At 39.9% G+C, this 21,208-nt stretch overlaps 1 protein-coding gene across 6 annotated transcripts in view; it reads left to right on the forward strand.

Annotated features, from left to right (window-relative positions):
- Nucleotides 1–5,881: 5,881 nt before the first annotated feature.
- The window catches only part of CCSER2 (coiled-coil serine rich protein 2), a 74,342-nt gene continuing 59,015 nt past the window's right edge, over nt 5,882–21,208 (forward strand). For all 6 annotated transcript variants that reach the window (XM_074830414.1, XM_074830415.1, XM_074830418.1 and 3 more), the window contains exons 1-2: nt 5,882–6,001; nt 19,692–21,162. In XM_074830414.1, coding sequence (XP_074686515.1) covers nt 19,731–21,162 — 1,432 coding nt within the window. In that variant the 5' untranslated portion in view covers nt 5,882–6,001; nt 19,692–19,730. The remainder of the gene's footprint in view (nt 6,002–19,691; nt 21,163–21,208) is intronic.

The following is a 21,208-nucleotide window of genomic DNA, read 5'->3' on the forward strand; positions in this document are numbered from 1 at the left end:
GAAAAATGTATGATTCCTCTTAAAAGGATCCTCTCTGGCGTGAAAGAATGAGAATGAATTAATGTTTCATCTGAGGAAGTGGGAAGTATCCCCTGTGGCCATTTCTGGTAAACTGGAATCCTGCACAAAGTATAGCTCTCCCTAAAGGAATGCTCAGGCAAGGACTGTCCTGTGGTGCAGAGCCAGCAGGGACAGTGAGTGGGCTGAGAGATGAACCAAGCTCAGGGAGGTGCAATACGGTCCCCATCTATCAGGCGAGAGTCTGAGCTGTTCTTTCACCTCTCCGGGAGCATCTGTAGCCTCACCAGTTCAGGCTGGTGTGGCCAAAATCTCTGTGAAGGACAGCTACAGCACAGGATCACTTCGTCGTCTTTTCTGTGACCTCTGTTATCTATCTGCACTGCTAAGTAGATAATTAAATTGATCAGAGGACATATTTTAATCATTCATGCCTCCTTATAGTATGCATAAGCATTTCATTTAATACTTTCAGTTACTATATACTTTTTCATATAATTCCCTAGTCAGTGGGAATTTTCCCTAAGAAAGGAAGGTGGGATTAATCTATAATTCTGTCTTAGGTTTCTTATATAGTCTCTCACCATATTACAGAATATCTGTCATTGGTAAAAACAGTATCTAAAGAAACAAAACTATTAGCTCATAATGGTAATTTCATACACTCCTTAAACCTTCTAAAGCAAAATAACAAGTGTTACAATGAAACGGATGACGAGATAATGCAGGAATTTTATTTTAAAAGGGTTTTGATGGAACATCATATAATCAAATTATTGTTAGGACTGGTTAAAATTATTGGCAATCCTAGCAGAGGGGATAACACTGAGTTTGCCTGGAATCAAACTGGTGTGCTTCAGCTGTCTTGTCAGTTCAACATACAGACTTATCAGTGGGAGCATAAATGAACAACTGCACTTTGTATTGCATTTATTTGTGTGCTAACAGCATGCAGAAATCACCACACAATCCAGGTGTCTTTTGTCATTTTTTGAACAAGGCTCAAAAGGATCACGTTTAGTTCTTTGCCTCTAACTGCTGAGTGATGCCGACAGTCTTCCCTGTGGATGAATGTTAACGTGAATGCCGCACATTGAGCAGTCAAATGAAAACAAACACATAAATGTGAGATGCTCTTACTGTGTGTATTCTTTTCCTATATGGTTTCTTTCCTTTTACATTTTATTTCTTAATATGTATAGCTCTGATGCTACATCATCCACTGCATTCTGTGCTGACTATAAATAGATTACTACTTCTGCAAAGTTTGGGATTAAAAACTGTAATGATATTGTAAAATGGAGCACACTAGCAACATAAACAAAACAGGTTTCATATCATCTTTGTTAAACATTTTAAGGATTTTAGTATTTGAAATTTTATTAAATAACGAAATTAGCAAAAATACAAATTATCCACATCAGTTTAGGATTAGCATTCATTTAAAACAGGATCCTTTGTAACAATGTTTACATAAAAAGAAGACATATGATGCCAAATATATTTTAATGTTTTTACTGAATTCTACTGAGAATTGAATTCCAGTCAACTTTTCTAATTCTGTTAAATTTTGGAGGCCATTTGGATGCCATTATTAGAAATATAAGTCTGTTAATTTTTGTTGTGTAAGTGAATGGTGACTTCACAGATTACATAAAAAAATCCCAAACACACTAGATAAATTTCCATAACAATGTCAGTAGCAGAAGGCTATTTTTTGAGTTCTGAGATTATCAGTCAACCATTCAGTTATAAACACGATAAAAATGTTTATCTGGCCTGATTTAGAATAATTTATAATTATACAAAAGGAAATAATTTCCATACCTGTAAATCAAGGTAAAATAAGAGGTTTTATTTATGTTTCAGAATCCTCAAAAATCCCACTGACTTACTGGAAATGTTAGGCATTTGTATTCCTTTGGATATCCAGCCTTTGGGAATACAAATTAAGTTGCAGTGAAAAATAAAGAAACTGTATCATACTTACATGAAATATATTATACACTAATTCATTTTAACGGTTAGATACTGAGGAGCAGATGTTTAAAAAGAAATGAAAGACAGCGCATTTGGATTTTAGAAATGTGTAATATGATTTTAATCACTGTCTGGAAATGCTCTTCTGTGTAAAAATGCTATGTATTGTAGGAATATGGCTACTGAAAACACACAGGAAAAAATTGACAGTATTTTACAAAGTAGCTTAACTAGACGGCTTAAATAGTTTAACTAGTTTGTTTAAATAATTTAGACCTAAGTAGGTCTAAATTCTTTTGACTAACGTAGTGTTTTGAAGCATCACCCATGGTCAGCCCTTGAGAAGAAAGGGCAACAGCAGCAGCAAGGTGTAGATTGCCCGAGGCAGGTTTTAATGGCAGATTTTACTGAACTGGTCCAGGCTACTTCTGCCATAGCTCTGCCAGAGTAAAGACAGGATAACATCAAGCATGTGATCTTCATCTATGGGAGTTTAACTTACATTTGGTACACCTGCCTTGAGAGAGAGGGACAGAGACGAAAGCTTTCTGCCCACTTGTTCATTCACATGAGACATACTAAAAATAAGAGAGTTGTTTAGGCCTGTGTAACTTCACTGTTTTTCACAGCATGAATAGACAGCGTAATGCATTCTGAGCATCTCTGAACATCGGCAGTGCTAGCCCCAGAGTAACACACTATCGAGTTTTAAAAACAGACATCTTGAACTAGTATTTAAATATACTTTAAGCAATGTTCAGAAGAAGAATTTGACTTAAAAAAGACCAAAAAAACCTTTGCTGAAAGGAGAAGGGTGAGAAGGGTCAGTTTGTCATTCATTTGCCCAAACCATAAATACAGCAACATTGTCTTTGCATGTCCAAAGCAGACATCTGAAGCAACTATATAAATAAGGAAGCAGCTGCCAACTGGTAATGAACGTTCTGCACTTCCAGTTTGCAGAAATACATGAAATGGAAACCAATCCAAAGTTAAAAGAATGAACAGGGTTTCCCTTCAAACCAGTCTATGATATGGATACTGACTGGAAAATATTCTTATTTACCATAATCCACAAGGTTCATACTGTATGGCCAGTTATTTATACCTGTCTCAGTAACTATCAGCAAGTCAGCTGAAACTAAAGAAGCCAGCAAGGTTTTACGGCTGGATACTCTCAAAATACCTGTTCAACTATTACTAGGAAAGCTAGGCCTCCCTAACGCTCCCTGCACTGAACCTGCTCATACTTCAGCAAATCTGTGGGAAAGTGTGTCCTTGACTCATAAAGTCCCTGGCCTGCAAACTGCTGAGGGCTGGGAGAGTATTTGTGTGAATATCGCTATCTGCTCCTCCAGCTCTTCAACTCTTCTCTGGGTGGCTGGTGATATCCACTGCTGTGTCCCTGCTTTTTGGAGGCAGCACAGTGGCAGGTCAGTGAGTGAAGTGGATAAAACAATCTTCTAGTCCAGCTCCTAGGTAATATAAAGTCCATTTAAACCAATTTAGAATAAAATCAATGGAATGTAAAGTCCTCAAGCTGAAAATGTATCAAACATTAAAATTATAAGATACTGCACTTAATCATGGCTAGATCTTAGCTAGATCTTACTCTGTCAGTACACATATCAAGTCTATCTTTTGAGTTAAATAGTCAGAAGCTGGAGTTGTGTATGTAATGATTCCCTTTTTTGAAGTTATTTTTCAAAAACTGTGAATTCTGCTTAAAGACTGGATCTTAATCTTTAGGCTATATAAGCACTGTGGAAATCTGTTAAATGTCTAACAGATAGTGGAGGCCCTCAAATCTGTCCTAAAATATCTCCAGGTTGTTTTCTTCTTTTATATATGTAGTTTTCTTTTAGAGTTTTGTTTCATAATAATTTTCAGATAATAAAAGTATGAGCTGGAGTTAAAAAGGGTGGTTATACCACCACTTCTAGGTCAGTACGTATAGGTACTGCGCCTCCTTTGTGTTGGTTATGAGTCCTCCTAGTCTTCTGATCTAGCTGAAAAGTATGATGACAGGGTACGATTTGTTCCTTGATCTCGTTCACTGTGCATTTGGGTACCTGCCTAAGAGATGCACCATGGAAGCTCCACAACAGCTTTGTGAGCCAACGCTTGAAGTGTTGGGGCTGAACGAATACCTGCTAGTGCCCACAGAAAGGCAGTGGAAAATTTAAGACTCTCCCAGTGAGTCTCTAATACTATTTCACTCTTCCAGTGACTCTGTAATATAATTTACTTTACTTTTGGGAAGGAAATGGAGAAGAAAGGTAGCTAGAGGAAATTTCACTGGGAACAGCTAAGTCATTCTGATGAACAAAGTAGCAAAAAATCCAATCTATGCTAATGCAATTGATGTTTACATTAATGCTCAGAAGCTGAGAATGACTGAAAGAAAGGATGGTTGTGTGGTTAAAGCAATGACGCCTGACTCAGGAAATCTGAGTTCATTTCCTGGCTTTGCTATCTCTTTAGTTTTGCGCAAGAGATTTAATCTCTTTGCTTGCCTTTTTTTTTTTTTTTTTTTTTCCTTCCTGTACCACAGGGAATTATGCTCCAGATTGTTCTAAGAATAAATGCATTAATGTGGCTGGTACATTTAAGTTCAGGCAAAGAGACATTCAAAAGCTTCAGTTCTTGTTCCTGGCTTCTTAAAAAAGGACCTTCTACTCTCTGTGGGGCAAATGTCCTGGAGCCTTCACACCCTGTGTCTAGAAAGGTGGAGGCACTTGTAGTGCCTGGGCTGACATCTGTAAGCAGGTCTTACACCCTGGCAGCATGCCCAACTCTTAGGCAAGAGGCTACGGCAAATGATGCTTATCAATTACAGGTGGTGTGTTCTTTTTCTACATGAACATAGCTTGAAGCTACTGCACAGTTTTCTTCCTCTGGGAGGCCTGGTGAAGCAGGCAGACAAAAAATTTATAAGTACTGGCAGTCAAAACTTTTGAAAAAGATGAAACGTTGAAAATCTGAAGTTGAAGCACAACCACAGAGATGCTGAAATGGTACAATACATACACGAAGATCCCAAATCATGGGAGATGCAGAAACACAAGCCCCCAAAAGCACGCAGGCAGCTAGGAAAAGCATTGAGTATAAACGCTGAGTCAGTTAAATGACCCTGAACCATCTCACGTAACCACAGGCAAAGAACTTCCTGACCTTGCAGAAATTTTTGATATTGTCAGTGCCTTCTGATTCCCGGCACAGGCTGAAAATTTGAAGAAATCAAATTCGCATGTCCTTCCGCAAGCACCAGCATGGAGAAAGCCTCGTCTCCTGTGGGTTTGCATCTCACTGTTGACTCCAAGAGTCCTTCCAGGCTTTCCACGTAGCTGGGAGATTTGCGAGGCCTCTTTTCCATTTTGACAACCACATTTGTATTTGATTCGGCCAACCCGCTCACTAATTGTCAGGGCAGACGGGAAACCGTGGCCAGCGGGCCCGCAGGCCTCATGGCCTCGAGCCCGGCGTGACCCTGTGCCACGGCAGCCCCGCAGCCAGCCCCGCAGCCAGCCCCGCCGTTACCGCGGGCGGAGGGGACGCGGGGGCCGTGGCGGATGGCGTGGGCAGCCCACGGCCCGGCTGGAGGGCGCTGCGTGCTGGCGGGGGGGTGAAGGGGCTGGGCCGCCGCCATGAGGAGCCGCCGCGCCACAGCGGCGGTGGCGAGCCGAGCGCGCGCGCACGGCGCCTGACGGGCGAGTGGGGGGGGGGGGGGGGGGGGGGGGGGGGGGGGGGGCGGGTCCCACCGCTGGGCGCGTGCCGGCCGCGCTGACGTCAGGGTGAGCCGAGGGGCGCGGAGGGGCGTGGGGAGGCGGCTCGCGCCGCTGCCGGGGCATGCGCGGCGGGGCTGCGCGCGCCGGCCCTCCCACCGCGGGCCGGGCCCGGGCCGGGCGAGGCGGGGCCGGGCGGGGCGGCCGGTACCTGGGAGCGCAGAGCGGCGCGGCCCTGCCCGAGGAGGGGACAGCGCCGGCCTGCGCCCGTCCCGGCGGTGAGTGCGGTGGCGGCGGGGGTACCGCTGCTGCCATCCCCTTCCTCTCCCGCCTTCTCCCGGTGGGGCCCGCTGCTGGGGGTCTCCTTGCTGGCGGCGAGGGGGGAGCGGCCGGTGCCCCCTCCCTGTGCCGCCCCCGCCCTCCCGCCGGGGCTGGGGTCGTCGCCTCGTGCGGGGGATGCTGCGGCGTTACCGGCCGCGCAGGCCGCGGGAGGCCGGGGCAGGGCGGCGGAGGGCCCGGCGGGTGGGGCGGCCGCCTCCTGCGCGTCCCTGCCGGGCGCAGCCTCACCTCTGGGGCGGCCTGAATGTCGCGGAGGCTTCCGCAGCGCCGCTGGCTGCCGGCCGGGCCACCGGGGTGGCCCCGCAGCTGGCGGGGCGTTCGCAGCCGTGCCAGCTCGGCTGGCGGCGTCCGGGGCTTGCGCTCGGCTTAGTCAGCTGCGCGGCGCCCAGGGGTTAAAGGCAGTCTGGCACGGCAGGCCTGTCGCTCTGTTCCTCCGTCGGCTCCTGCTCAGCAGTGGTTTATGCGTCTTTTAATTCAGTGTTTGTTGAGATGTATCTGCAGGTATATTAGGAAACAGCTGCTGAAGGCCCTGGTCGCAAAAAGGGGAAGAAGCAGAAGTATCCAGTATGTGGTTGTTCAAAGACAACAGTTTAAAAAAAAAAAAATGTATGGTGGAATATCTACTTTAGCTATAATCAGATTTTGCTTACAACAACAAGGGAATATGATGCAGGTTATGGCAATTTTGCTTTAATGTCACTAGGACTTTGCTTTCATCATCCAGAGCCTGCTGTTAACACTGTGTTCTGTCAAATGTACTTTGACACACAATGAAACGTAGGCAACTTCAGCCTTTAACTTTGAGTTGGAGCAAGTCGAGGTGTTTATCTTCAGTTAAAGAAAGCAAATCTGAGTGGGAACTTGATGCTGTAGCAGAGCATTAGTGTCTAGGCCAGACACCAAATTAAGGTAAGGATTGTAGATCTGGTACGTCATATAAAGATGTTTACTGCTTTTCAGGGGAATTGGTTCACCTTGTAGGACTGGTGCTTCATATTTGTAGCAGGTTTGTGCCTGGTGTGTGTGGGCTCTGAGCCTTGATTTAATGCAGAATGGAATTTTTCATTATGAAGATATTAAAAGCGAAATGAAGTTGGATCTAAGGGCTTGTTATGTTCTTATAATTTGAGAACTACTTTACATATTCTCTGAAACTTTAAAAATATCTCTTCTGGAGTAGTCAAAAATACAAAACTCTTCATCATGTTAGTGTGAGGCAGTAAATATTTACATCTCTTGGTGATACTGAATGAAATTGGACAGGTATTTTCTCATTTATGTAATGATCACATAACTCCAAATTCTCTGGGCCCATTTTGAATTTAATGCCTCCAAGCTGAAGAGGTGAATGACTAACAAACAGAATATTAATAATAACCAGTTACCTAACTGATAACCAAGGATCTACATGAATATCCAATTTGCAGTAGAAAAAATGTTTTTAAAGTCAAAGTTTAATCTTTTCTTGCAGTTAGTACTTTTATAAAAATTTCAGTGTTTGGGCTCCAAAAACTCCTGAGTATTGTCTTCTAATTGTCAAGCTATTTAAACAATAGAAGTGTTTCAGGTTTAGAAGACTTCTGTATTTGATATTTTTGACCACTCTAACACCTTGGGTTTTTGAACTGAAGTAATAATATGTATGAATATAGAAAAAATTATTAGTAATGATCTCAACTAACAATGATCTTATTTAATGTATTGTTACACTAATGAGTTATCCCGTTTAATGGAACTGTTCATTTAAAAGTTTGCTGGAGTAAAACCTATTACTTTTGGACCTGATCATCGTTTAAGAGGGATTGGTTATTTGGAATAAACCACTTACAAACAAGTGTTGGCACTGGCTCTCTAGATAAAAACCCATCATGTCATCAGTCTTCAGATGAACATTGCTCGCCTAAAATTGTTAGAAAGTGTGGATCTCTGAAATTGGAAGAGATATGAAGGAATAAAAGGTAGCCAGTTGCAGCAGTGGTTGTGGTTTTCTCTTTTAGCCACTATTTGGAAGTGTAAACAGCAACACCATCTTAATTAGAAGCTTTTAGGCAGGGTTAAATTCTGTGCCAACAGGGATACTAAGAAGATCAAAATACTAATGGTGTTTTTGATAATTAGGTTTAAAATCCTATATTATATTTCAATTGAAGCAATTAAAAAAGCTTATGTAAATCTCTGGATACCTTAACACATGTATGTTACAATAAATTCCCAACAGCATTAAAATAATTACTCCGAAGTTGAAGTTTAGCTAGTCAGCGTAGGTCTTTGCATTTCTTTGTACCTCCGGGACACATAGTCCAGCTCACTTTTAAACTAATATCAAATAGGTGCTTTTTGGAGGACATTCTGAGAATATTGTTTCCTCGCTGATCACAAGTAGCTTGATTTGTAGAGATCTGGACTTTGCTCGCTAGCTATTCTGTATTCTAAAGGGAGGATTCAGCTGGAGCAAGTTCTGTGGGTAATATCCTACAGTAAGTGGAGCAAGAGAAGACTTTGTCAGGGTGGGGGATGCTTATCCCTGGTCACATGGGGAACTGGTGTCACAAGTTCTGAGTAAAATGCTTTTTTCACTACAGATTGTTGGGATTTTCATCAGCACTTAGTCTGTGATAAGCTGAGGTAGTTTTCTGCAGAGTGCATTCTAATGGCTTTGATTGAAGCAGAAGTATGGTTCATGTTGGCAAGATTCTCACTCCAAGGAAGCTTGGCTTCTTAGCCAGAGGAAAATGGCTGATAAGATTTTACTTTTATGTGGTGGTTGAATGAGTTATAGATCTGGAATAATCCTTAAATTGCAACCAATTTCTGAATTTATTCCCTGAAGCAAAAGAACTCCTATGCTTTTAGCCTAATTAGCTCAGATGGCTTGTGACACACACAGCACAAGTTATGGGAAGTGTCAAGGGAGAACCAAATATCCTGGGTTGTCCTGACTCAATAATATCATGTGTACTTTGAGCTGGAGATTCAAGAATCTCTTCTAGATGGATATAGAGATTCTTTCTCACTACAGTGTGAATTTGCATGATACTTCAACTCATGTTCTTTCTGTGAATCATATTAAAGATAGGTTTTATTTAAGTGCATTTTTTCTCGTATGCTGAAATTATTATACAGACATGTTGATCAGTATTTGTGGTGATGATTTGGGGGAAGCTATGGCTTTTAACTAACCATCGCAGTAAGGCAAACTTGCATAGATGGAACCTTGGCAAGCCAAAGCTACTGCTGTTAGTAGCAGGAGACTTGAGGATAGGACCAGAATCTTTCATCCTGCATAGCCTTGTCCATCAGTAAAGAGAGTTTAAAAAAAAAAAATCCTAATTCCTCTCTGTAATCTTTCAGTCTTGAAAGCTCTGTGAAATGCTAGTTTATAAAAATAACACTTTACCATGACTAAATTTGAGATCTTGATTAAGCAGAACAAATGATATGTATCAGCTTCCTTTATATTCAAGTAAAATATCAGCGTAGATGACTGTCTCTGTGTAACTCTGTAAACTAATGTGGGAGAAACTGCTCCTGTGGATAAACTGTCACTGGTAACTGAAGTTACACATGTCAGTTTCAGTTTCTTTGAGAATCTTTTTTTTTTTTTTTCCCCAGTTTCAAATGTATGAGATGTAACAAGTATCTGTAGAAAACTGACCTTGGTAGGTACCTTCAGAGATAACTGTGTTAGTGTATCGGATCGATACAAGTGGTATGTTTGGTAGCAAGGAGGGCAGAAATCAGTGACTGGTTCTTGCAGTTTAGGGAGTTTACAAGTAGTTTTCCTCAGGAGTCTGTACAAGGTGATGAATTAACCCTTAAAACAGTTATTAGTAGGTCTCTGGAACTCCTTACTTAAGGCAGTCATGGATGGAAAAAGTTTGGGGGCTCAAGGACAGGTTGGACAAAATACTGGAGGAGAGATCCGTGGAGGGTTCCTAAACAAACTACATCAAATTCAAGAAATCCTATGAATTGAAAGTAGTTGAAAGTTGAGGAAGTCCCATTCTATGCTTGCCCTGTTCATCCTGTTCCTGGTGCATTTCTTTAAGGCTACCACAGGAGACAATGTGACTTTTTATTCTTCACCTTTAAAATAAGATTGACTGCTGGAACTGTATGGCTGAGCTGGAGAATTGAATCTGGACATTGAATTGCCATGATCCAAACCCAGAGAAACATTATGATTTATATAATATTTCAAGCTTATCTGGGGTTCACTTGCTGTCTTTCATGGGAGAAGTTTTAAAGGTTTTCTTTGTCAGTCCTTTTTCTAGTGTGTTTTTTTAATCTATCAGTGACTGATTTAACAATATGTTTTTTTAAAAATCTGTAGCAATGGTTTGACATGTTCTTGATTCAGGATCGTGATTTTGTGGGGAAAAAAACCTATGTTGAAACAGCATTGGCAACATGTAGAAAAGAAATTCCCAGAACTATTTTCTTCTATCTTCCTTCTGCTTCATCTTGTCTAGTCTTGCTCAGTTATCACCTGTGAACCTCTTCATGCTTACTGAAGATATCTCAGTACCTATGAGTCTATGCATTACATGCAGTCTCCTTCAGTTATCTCTGCTTGTCATTCAGCTTAACCTATAAGTAGAATTCTTACTCAGGCAGCAGTAGGAAGAATGAGCATGTGTGGCTGGAGGGGAAAAAAAGATCTTATGTATTGGTGGTAAACACAATCTTGTCGCAGATTTAAACTAATGGGAATTCTTAAGGTACCTATGTAGATAAACTCTTCAGCAGTGGTTTGGATGGGTAGTATTGTTCCTGTCATTAGTCATCATATAATTGATACAAAAATATATTGAACAATATCTGTTTGTATCACCGTAACAGGATTTTAGCTCAAGATGGCTCAGTGTTCTTATATGGAGAAGATGCACCAGTTGAGTAAACAAGCTAGAGGAGTAGGATGGACAAGGAGGCAGTCTAAAAAGGGGTATTTCCATTTATAATCAGTTGTATTCAAAGTTTCACTTAGCTTCCAGCCTGCCTATTCTTATCAGCAAGAAAATCCTGCTCCAGGTAGCGTGCATTACGAAATAAGTAGCAGAAGAAAGTAACTGGAAGCTGACTCCTTAGGTTGTTACTGGTAGAGATTAGGTTGTTAATGGTAGAGTAAATCTTTCCTAGTGGAGTTAGAGATGGGAGTGGTGGTGTCAGTGGGTAGTTCTGAGGGAAAAGGGAGGCTCCTCTGTTTTTAAGTGAAATATGTGCCAGGCAACCGCAGGTAATCCTACTTGTTTGCAGAATGACATTGCTTTTGTGTCTGAACTTGGAGACAGATTAATCTGTTTTGTAAGAATAAATTCAGAAAGATTGAAATTACGAGCATGAAATGCTGTTGCTGAAGCAGTAATACCTTCAGCAAAACAGTGGCCTGTTTCTGCTATCAGTTGTTTCGTTACTGACATAATCACAACATTTTTGAAAGGAGAGACTGAGATGCACCATTTCACTTCTAGAAAGCTTGGATTCTAGACTGTGATTGATGTTTGGGGTTATTCAGTTGATTTTAACTACAGTACAAAATTTAATTTGCTGTATAAACTTTAATATAAACAGTGATGTCAGCTTTAAAACTTTTCTGAAAGGCAGCTGTCTACATCAAATGGGGAAGATCAGAGTCTTTCAAATATGTATGTACACGCGCAGATACATATACACAATTACGGGTTATCTTCCAGGATGGAAATCTTGGCAAATACAAGCAAGTGTTAAGACAGCATAGGAGAGTAACCTAGATATAGATGCCCTTTATAGTCACAGTACTTTTGCAGGGACAGTGCTTGAATAATATGATAGTTTCATTCTTTCTCTGTAGCTGTATGACTTTGTCTTTAGGTTGCAGAACAGCAGATCTTTAAGGCAGACAGATAGTGTATGTCTCTTCTCAGTTTGGTCCCCTTCGTGTTTATTATTCTTGCAAATTTGGTAACAATTTAAACTGAATAATGTCATCAAATAACTGAAGCAAATAAAGACTCTCATCTCCTCGTCAACAAAGGTTTTGAGAACAATGCATCTTTTGCAGTGCTGGTAAGCTACCGTACTGAAGAAGCGTGGTCTGTATGACTTGCTCACTAAGGTTGAATCTGTTGAATTGGTTCTGTTCACAGAAGGCTGTTCCTTGTGTAACATAAATGGAGTAATCCACATAATTTAATTCCTTCTAGCAGGAGTGTTTCTGCGTTGGAGCTAGGTATATCAGTCATGATTGTGTCAATTGTTTCTGCTTCTGATTTATTACAGTGTATCCCACCCATCTTTTACAATGCTTTGAAAGCTGTTCTTGGGGTCAGCACACCTAAACCACACCTTTTATCAGCTGCACCTTGTGTTCTCTGGGTTTCCAGCAAAAGCCTTGCTGTGTTCTGGATCTTTCAAGAGTAGGCTATGCAGGAAGTGCGTGGTGTTTACGTCTGCAGGTACGGAGTTGACATCATTAGTTCAGAGTTAACAAGGTATGAATCTGCTACATTTGGATGAGGGATTGGAAGAGTGTACAAAAGCAAACTTAAGGATAACCCAGTGTCTGAGCCACCTCTAGTTCTTACTAAAGGTGTTTTCCAAAATTCTGGAAAAGTCAGAATAGACCTATGTTTTGTCTCTGCTGTGGCAGGAAGAGATCTTTTGAAGAAGGGAATTGATGACTTCTTCCAAGAGGATGCATCAGATGATAGCTTAAGAGAGAAAATGTGCTTCTGCAATGCTTTATTCCAGTTGCACTAATGCAGAAGAGTAAGTGTCATTGCATTTCACGTCTCGTTTATGAATGAACTAAAATAACCTGTATCAACATTTAAGAGGAATGTGCAAGTGCACTGTTTCAAGTCCAGTTCTTCCTTTTTGCAGGACCTGATATTCTCCTTTATTGGGACTAATATATCCCTACGCCCAAGTATCTTATTCTGTCATCTTTTCTTTGTCCTGAAGCTGCTCCCTTACTGCAGCTGGCTAAGCATCTGGACCTTGACTGCCTTCTGCCTTATTAGTCACGTAAGAATGCGAAAAATCAGGGCAAATTTATCTATTTGAGAAACCTTAGCAAAGGTCTTACTTGTAGCTAAAATTCGCATGACTTTTTTTCCACTAAAGTCTTAAGGGTTTTATGATAACTCAAATCCTGTTTTATTTTAACCTGTTGATAAGGTTTGATGTAAAAATTTGGGGTTTAAAATGTATAGTCTCTATTTTACTAATATGCAAAGCACAAGTGGGCAAACTATTACAAAGCACATTTCTGGGCAGATAGCACTTAGCCCTGTTTTTTCCCTTCCTTGAGGTGCCTGATACTCAATGTAAATAGCATTAATGGCAGAGTGGATTGAGAGTGTGGCCCTGAGGGATATGAATGGAGGTTTTGATTCTTGAAGTATTCTGGTAGCTACAAAATAGAGCTGCATTTCCCTGTTTCTCTTTCTCCAGTAAGGGCTTGTGTCCTCTAGCCTTACAAAGCATTAAGAAACTGTATTCTGATGAATAACAATAACGCTTCTAAAGATTGCAAGGAATGTCATATCTTTTTACTGTATTGACTAAGATACTCTTCAGTTTAGAAATACAGAAGCCCTGCTCTCTTCGTGATATCCTTCTTCTGCTCTCCCTTTATCTCTATTCGTTATCATGCTCTGCTTATATTCCTTGACCTAGTGCATTCTGACCAACAGTAAATAAAATTAATCACAACAGCAGCTTGGCTAACTGATTTGCTTGGTGTTTGATAGATGAGACTTTCCAAGTGGATAGAACATCAGCACACCTGAGCATGAGGGAGGAAGAGTAGAAAAGGACTTAACTCTAAGCTCTCTGAGATCTGGGAACAGAGTCTCAACTTCGAACACAGAAGAACAAAATGATTTCAGAGAAATGGAACAATAAGCATTAAGTGTCTTGGAATTTCTTACCGTACTTCATGACTCTGGTACCTTCAAAAGGCAGACTGTCAAGGATGATAGTATTCATCACTATGCAGTTTGGACACAGGAGAGACAGTAAAATTCATGGATGCCTTCATAAAGCATTGGGAATTGATTCAAGGACAGATGTTTTGGAAACACTGAAGATAAGGAGGGAAGGCTTGGAGGGTTTTACTGCAGAGCTGATAAATCTTACTGGACCTTGGAGTTGAGAGAAGGTGGCTTTTTTGACTGAACTGGAGTCAGTCTGTGCAGGGTAAATAATACAAAAGAATATGTGACAGTTGTAAATAAATACTCAGAAGTTCCATCTTGGAGCCATCAGAATTTCTAGTTATGTTATGATTCAGTTCAATTCATACAACATGTACAATTTCCTTAGGATTCACCGCTGATTCCTCAGGGCTTGTCCTGCCCAGAGCAGGTGTTTGCTAGCTAGATCTCCTGCCTGTTTCTTTCATTCTGTTAAGCTCCCATGGTCCTCTTAAATCTGAAAATTGGCTTGCAGCCATGCTACCCATCATGGAGTGTTCCAAAGTACTTGCTAAAGAAGCCTTTTGTTGCATCTGTTGCAGGGGCCTCATGATTTTTCCCTTATGTCATTCAATACCTCCCTACGCTGATGGAAATAAGATATTTTCACATAACTGCCCTGATGCATTTTTAATTACATTCTTAAGAAAAATAGTTCTTAAGTTATGCCTAAGTTTCACCACAGATCAGTGGTGAAGAGATCTGCATACTGGGTGTCCTGAATAGAAAAATAAATAAGCAGAAGTTGTAGTGTTAAAACAGAGGTGTACAGAGGTTGTTTTTATAAGCTATGCACAGTGGACAGAGTTGAAATACACATGCACTTCAATTCACAAAGGCCATGTGGTGTATCTAGATTCAGCAGATGATAATTAGAAGTAAACTACAATCTTGTTTCAAATTGGCAAGTTTCTTTTGTGTGGAGGGCATCTTGGTTATCATGAAAACCAGTGGGAAGTTAGGGGCAGCTACCTTGAGGCATGTCCATAGCACCTTGAAGAGCTGGTCTTGTGTCTCAGGTTTCAGCAGGGCTCTCCTGTTAGAAGTGTGGTGCAGAAAACAGGATATAATTGTTACTTAAGGTAGTAGATTGTGCTTGCCTCAAGCCATCTGCTCCTTGCCTGCCGTTTGCTCTTCAGTTCCCAAGGGTGGGCTTCACTCATTTTCTGCATTGCTTGGGCAGTAGTTAACAGTTCTTTTCTCTGCCATAATGTAATGCTGCGGCCAAGTAAGCTTTTTGCTAGAGGAGATAATATAGGTTACCATTGAAGAAATGTTCTCACCTTCCTGTTCAAGCTGTTTGTATACTAGAAATGTGCTTCTGTTACCTAGGAAAAAGAATGAAGGTCCTTAGAAATTCTAGCACCGTAGAATTGGCAAGACCAATATACATGAATATTGGTAAACTGCTGCTTCAGATCACCTGTCACTGAGATAAACAAGTAGAATAAACAGATAGATTCTGAAGAAGGCAAATAATAGGAGTATAAGGTCTGGCTTGGCAAACGTCATCATTAAACTTCATTGGCTTCAGTATCATCCAGCACATGATGGCAGAAATATGAACAAGTCATTTATTCAGAGCTTCATAGCAGTTGTTCTGTCAGTCTGCTCACACTAATTACCAAAAAAATTGGCAGATTAATAATTGGTGTTTGCTGATATACGGACACTGATGGACATAATGTTTCTGGATAGGTAAGGAAGCTTGTGTACCGCTATAGCTTCCTGGCTTGTTACAGACCCAAAGGAAAGTACCATTTTTGTTATGTAGAAGCAGCAAGGAGGTGTTGACTGTCTTGGTTTTCCAGCACAATCCTGTTACACAAACTTGTGTGTGTTTCTGCCTCAAGAAAAAAGTTCTTCATGCTGGGAAGGAAGTTACTCTAAGAAAAGCATCTTAAGTTAGCTACTCAGTATTCCTGTTTAGGTGGTCTTCAAATTGAGAAGACTGCAGCTTGGCATAGCAATAGTTCTGCAGAATTGCTCTTGTCTGTCACCAGTCTGTCAGACATATTTCATCTGGCAGCTGTTTATTCCACACTGCTGTGACAGTGGGAGGGGAACTCTGTCCCCTCATAGTAATCTGTTTGGAACTTGAAAAGACTACTAGCTCTATGATGGCATGGATCATAGGAATTACAGTATTTTAAGGTGCCCAAATGTTGATATGTATGAACCTTAAACTGTCTTCTGCTGTAATAATCATTCCACAAGATGTAATGCAGAGTCTCAGATGCAAAACTGAACTTTGTTGAGAATCTAATATATAGGAAACTGCCTTCTTGGTGCTGTTGAAATGGACTGAATGAAGTTTAAAAGTGAATGTTGTGTTTGCTGGTTGAAACTAACACTGAAGAATCTTGTTGAGGTGTAAATAATCCTATACAGAAAGCACAAAGGAGAGTGAGAATGAATACCCTTTTGCTTATCACCAGGATCTTGAATATCCGTGAAGGTAAGGATGTAGCAGCTTTTCAGTTAATTCAGATTATACTTCAGAGAGGGTCTGTAAGTTTTAATTCCTTTTCCCTGGATCATTATGTATGACTAGGCTCTTTATAATTAGCTTACTTCACCATTAGGCTTGTGTGCAGTAGATAATGTATTTCCCAAGGTAAAGCATATAAGACTTGTTTGCCCAAATGTCTGTTTTAAAAAAATCCATAGATTGCTGAAGTCTTAAAAATACTTTGGCTTTCTTTACAGTACAGGAGAATACGACTTAAATTGTATTGAACCTGGGTTTTGTGGGATGCAGAAATCATACTATAGCTTGTAGGTACTGTTCTTCTTGATAAGGGAATTTCATTGTTAGGCTAATGTAATTTCTAGTAGTAAATATATGTCAAAATTAAGGATGCTTAAGAGAACTAAATAAGAAAATTTTCTGGGAAAAGTAACATCTGCCAGACATGATACTGTTAAGTTTTGGGTGGTTTTTTGATGGCATTGTTTTTCAACTAAACAAATGCAACCTGGAATTGAAAAGGTGACACAGTAGTTACAGTTATGTAGCTAATAAAACACAGGCAGGTATTGCTTGTCTTTTAATTATCTGAAGTGTTTTAAGCAATCAGTACAATTTTCTTGAAGATAATGTTTTGTCTTTCCCTAACTAAGGATAAATGAGCAAGCACCCTTCCTAGAGAACTGAAAGGTCTTCCTTTCAAGTTTAATTTGCAGCACTTGGTGGAGGATTAAAGTAATCTAATTAAATGGCTTCATTTAAATTTTGCAGTCACCTAAGAGATGGAGGACAGATGTGTAAGGGGAATTATCCATAAAGCATGAAAGTTAAATTAGCAGGTTTCTAATTTATAATTTAGAAGATTTCTTTGAGACTTAAACCTTTCTGTTAGAGTTGGGATATCTTTTGATGGATCTGCAGTATGATGCTTGCTGTGAATGAATTCATCATGATGTTAAAGGCCACTTTTTATGCATGGAGTTATTTTTTAAGAAAAAGTGTACTTTATTGCCTTTATATATGTGACATAAAGTAAATATCTTTGATGTTAACATTTGATATTAAAACATAATGATCTTTTCATTTCCAAGGTATACAGGTACACTGTAGGCAAGTTCCTTGTTTATGTGTACAGATACATGAATGAGATGCTGTGAATGCTTTTCTTAATAGATGATGTTGGTCAGAGTGTTTTTGAGATAAGTCTAACATGAGACACCTGAATCCACATACAGGCACATACTGTATACATAATGAGTTAAATGTTTTGCTGTTGCTGGGGGGAAATACCTGTGTGTTTCTTTACATGCCTAGGTGAGGATTATGTCTCTGGTGTGCAGGAATTCACTTAGTATTTGAAAACTCTGGATTTGTGTGTTTCTAAATGGAAATGCGCCCTACCAGTTGTAGGATGTGGATTCTGATACTTTCACTATGTTGAGAGCCCCTAAAAAGCCATGTCTCTGAGTATATTTCTCTGTATCTTCTTAATGTAGATCTACTTCCAGAAGTACAGCTCTGGGGCATCCTATTCATTTACAAAATCCTAAGGGTACTTTGGTTTGCATGAATTTAATGCCACTTTGATTTTTATCTTAAGTGTTTCTTAGTGAGGTCTTGTAGCTTGGGGAGTGACTCACTTTAATGCTTGCTGTGGTTACACAAGATATTTTCTGTACCTTGGATAGGTATAATGTTACTTGCTGTGTGTTGATTCTCATCATGATTGCCGTGGTTTAAAAATTTTCATGGGTTTTTCAGTCCTGCCAGCTATGTGTAAGTCTGTGAAAAGAGAAACGCAGGTAATAGTTTCAGGGAATAGCATATGAACAACTGCAATTCTGTGTCTTTACACCGTTGTAAGACCATTGGGTGGAACTGATGAAAACGTAAAATCCAGGCTAGCAAAAGCAAGATACCCTTTTACAACTGTCTTGGAAAAAAGAGAAACCTACTCTTGCAAATACAGAATTTAACACAAGAGTAAAACTTGTTTTAAGATACAACATTGAAAATTGGAGACTTCTCAAGGCCTTACTGTTTGTATTGCGAGTCTTTAATAATAGAATTTAGACAACTTGTTCATATTGTATAGCCAGGCAAAACAACAGACTAAGTGTGTACAAAAGGGTGATACAGACATAGTTGTCCAAATAGTAGGATGGATATGTAGATGAGTGTGGAAGAAACAGAAGACAGTATATAAAAGCAAGGAGACTGGAATTCTCAAGGCAAAAATTTCTGAGGCAAAGGTGTATCTCTAATGCAGATATGTCTTTATAAAATAAATGTGATATAAAATAGACCAAAGTGACATGACTGTAAATTGGGATACAACAAATCTTCATTAAAGACTGTAGTGGAGTGCCCGTATTCCAAATCAGGTGGATGGGAGCAAATTCAAGATACAAGGGAATGCATGAATGCTGTAATTATCTTTTTATCTCATGCTTCTGTAACTAGAGTGATGTGTTCATGTATCACTGCACAGAAGTAAAACTTCTGAATTCACTTAGTAATACTGGCCTGTACCTCAAGTCTTGTACATGAATAAGAAGATGACCAAAGTAGACTACAGTTTCCATAAAAAGAGGAAAAAGTGCCTGGGAATGTTCATCTTGAATTGGGGATATCTTATTGATCTGGAAAAAATGCTATGGTGAAGGTGAATGATGAGTGGTTATTTTGTATGTCATAACAGACATTGGGGAAACTGAAAAAACATTTTTGAAAAGTTAACTTTTAGTCAGACTTTACATTATAGTTTTTGCAGTTTTACATTGCTGACCACAGGTGTGTGCTATGTTCTATTTGTGGGATTTCTTAAATATAAAGTTTTAAGTATGTAATGTAATAATTGTAACACAGTTGAAAAATTCAGTTTGCTGCTCAAAATAGGTAAATAGAAAAAACCCAACCCCTTTTTGAGCTTATTTTCTAGAGTTCAAAAGGAAGTTAAAGGCAGTTTATCTAGAGAACAAAAATTGGTGGAGGAACATGTGACATGAATGACATATTACTGCCAAATAACTGCTGGCAATGGGTATTTCTCTGGAGTTTACAAAATTTGCATGGGTTACTTCGTATCACCACGCTATATTTACACACAGGAACGTAGTAAACGTATAGATGCAAATGTATATAAAATTATTGTTTAAGGTGTGGTTGATCCAGGTCTAACTTTTTTTTTCTTTTCCTTAGATTCAAGCACCATTTAAGGACCAATGTACCCAATAGCTCATGGAAGAAAAAAATCAAATCAGGACATCCTTGGTTTCCAGGCTACCGAAATATGGAACGAAAACTTTAGGAAGTGTTTTGCAACCTATGCCAAATGGGACAGCTGTTAGTTTAGCAGGGAATAATGGTGGCAAAAATTTCGGCAAGCACAATGGCACTGTTCGCATGTCTTCCTTTTCTTTCAACTGGAAAAAATCAAATCAATATCAACTTCATGATCAAAATGGGAAAGAGACCAACTCTAAACATAACTCTAATGAAAAATTAATTGATTCTGAGAAGTATTCTCAAGGAGCATTGGGTAATGATGTGCTCAGGGTGGGTTTGAACAATACTGCTTCAGTTGCATCAAAAGCAGCAAAGCAAACCAATATGTTTGTATCTTCTACTGAGGAATTAAACCCAAAGTCTTTGCCTGGACTTTCTAGTTCAGCAAAATTCGCCAAAGGTACCCTGTCAGGAAGGACCTCATACTCTGGACTCAGTGCTCCAAAATCACATTTAAATGGGTTTTATGGAAATAGGCCAGTGGTAGGTTTGCAGAGACCTAGAGCTAATTCCAGTGCCACAAGGACAAGTTCAGGAGAAAGCCTGGCACAATCTACAGACAATAGCAAGGCTTTTTCCTGTGAAAAAATGGTAAGATCACAAAGTTTTTCACATTCCATTCAGAATTCTTTCCTTCCCACTGCATCTTTAACCAGGTCACATTCCTTTAATAAAGCTGTGGATCTTACAGGGCCTTACCATAGTCAAAACCTAGCTGCCAGGACATCTCAGAGGTCGACTTTGTTGTCAAGAAATGCTCGTCAGTTGGATGTACCCAATGGAAATGAACCTATGAAGTATGGATTTACCAGGCCCTACTCTGGTATGTCGGCTCCTTGTTCAAAGAAGCCCCCACTGTCAAATGGATCTGGGTCAGCCCCTTCTTTTGGATATAGATTAAGTCGGCCTTCTCTGCTGAAGCCTACCAGGCAGCGATTTGCTGGAAATATCATTGTGGATGGCAGCAAAAGTACAACTTCTGACACGTGCATTGTGGAGAACTCTGAAATTTCAACAAATATTAATAGAGCAATTGAGAAAAACAGTATTATAGAGAGCAATGCTCAAAGAACAGAATCTGATGAGAGCCTACATGAAAGTGTGGGAAAACATGGGTCAAAAGTCATGTGTATGAGTGATGATGGAGATGAAATATCTATATCTTCTTTGTCATCCTCTGAAAAAAATGATTTGAGTGAAGACTTCAGTGATGATTTCATAGATATAGAAGACCCAAACAGAACTATACAAATACAGCAAAAGGAGAGCTGCCTTCAAGAATTGGAGCATGGGAGTATAACATCGATTGAGCCGTTCAGTTCTTTCAAGGGAAGTGAAGGATCTTGCTGTAATGCTGACGACTGGCTTGATATAAACGTGTCTGGTAAATACTTTCTGTTTAAAATTTTACGTACTAAATCAAGATTCTG

This window comes from Strix aluco, chromosome 7, assembly GCF_031877795.1.
Source record: "Strix aluco isolate bStrAlu1 chromosome 7, bStrAlu1.hap1, whole genome shotgun sequence".
Lineage (NCBI taxonomy): Eukaryota > Metazoa > Chordata > Aves > Strigiformes > Strigidae > Strix > Strix aluco.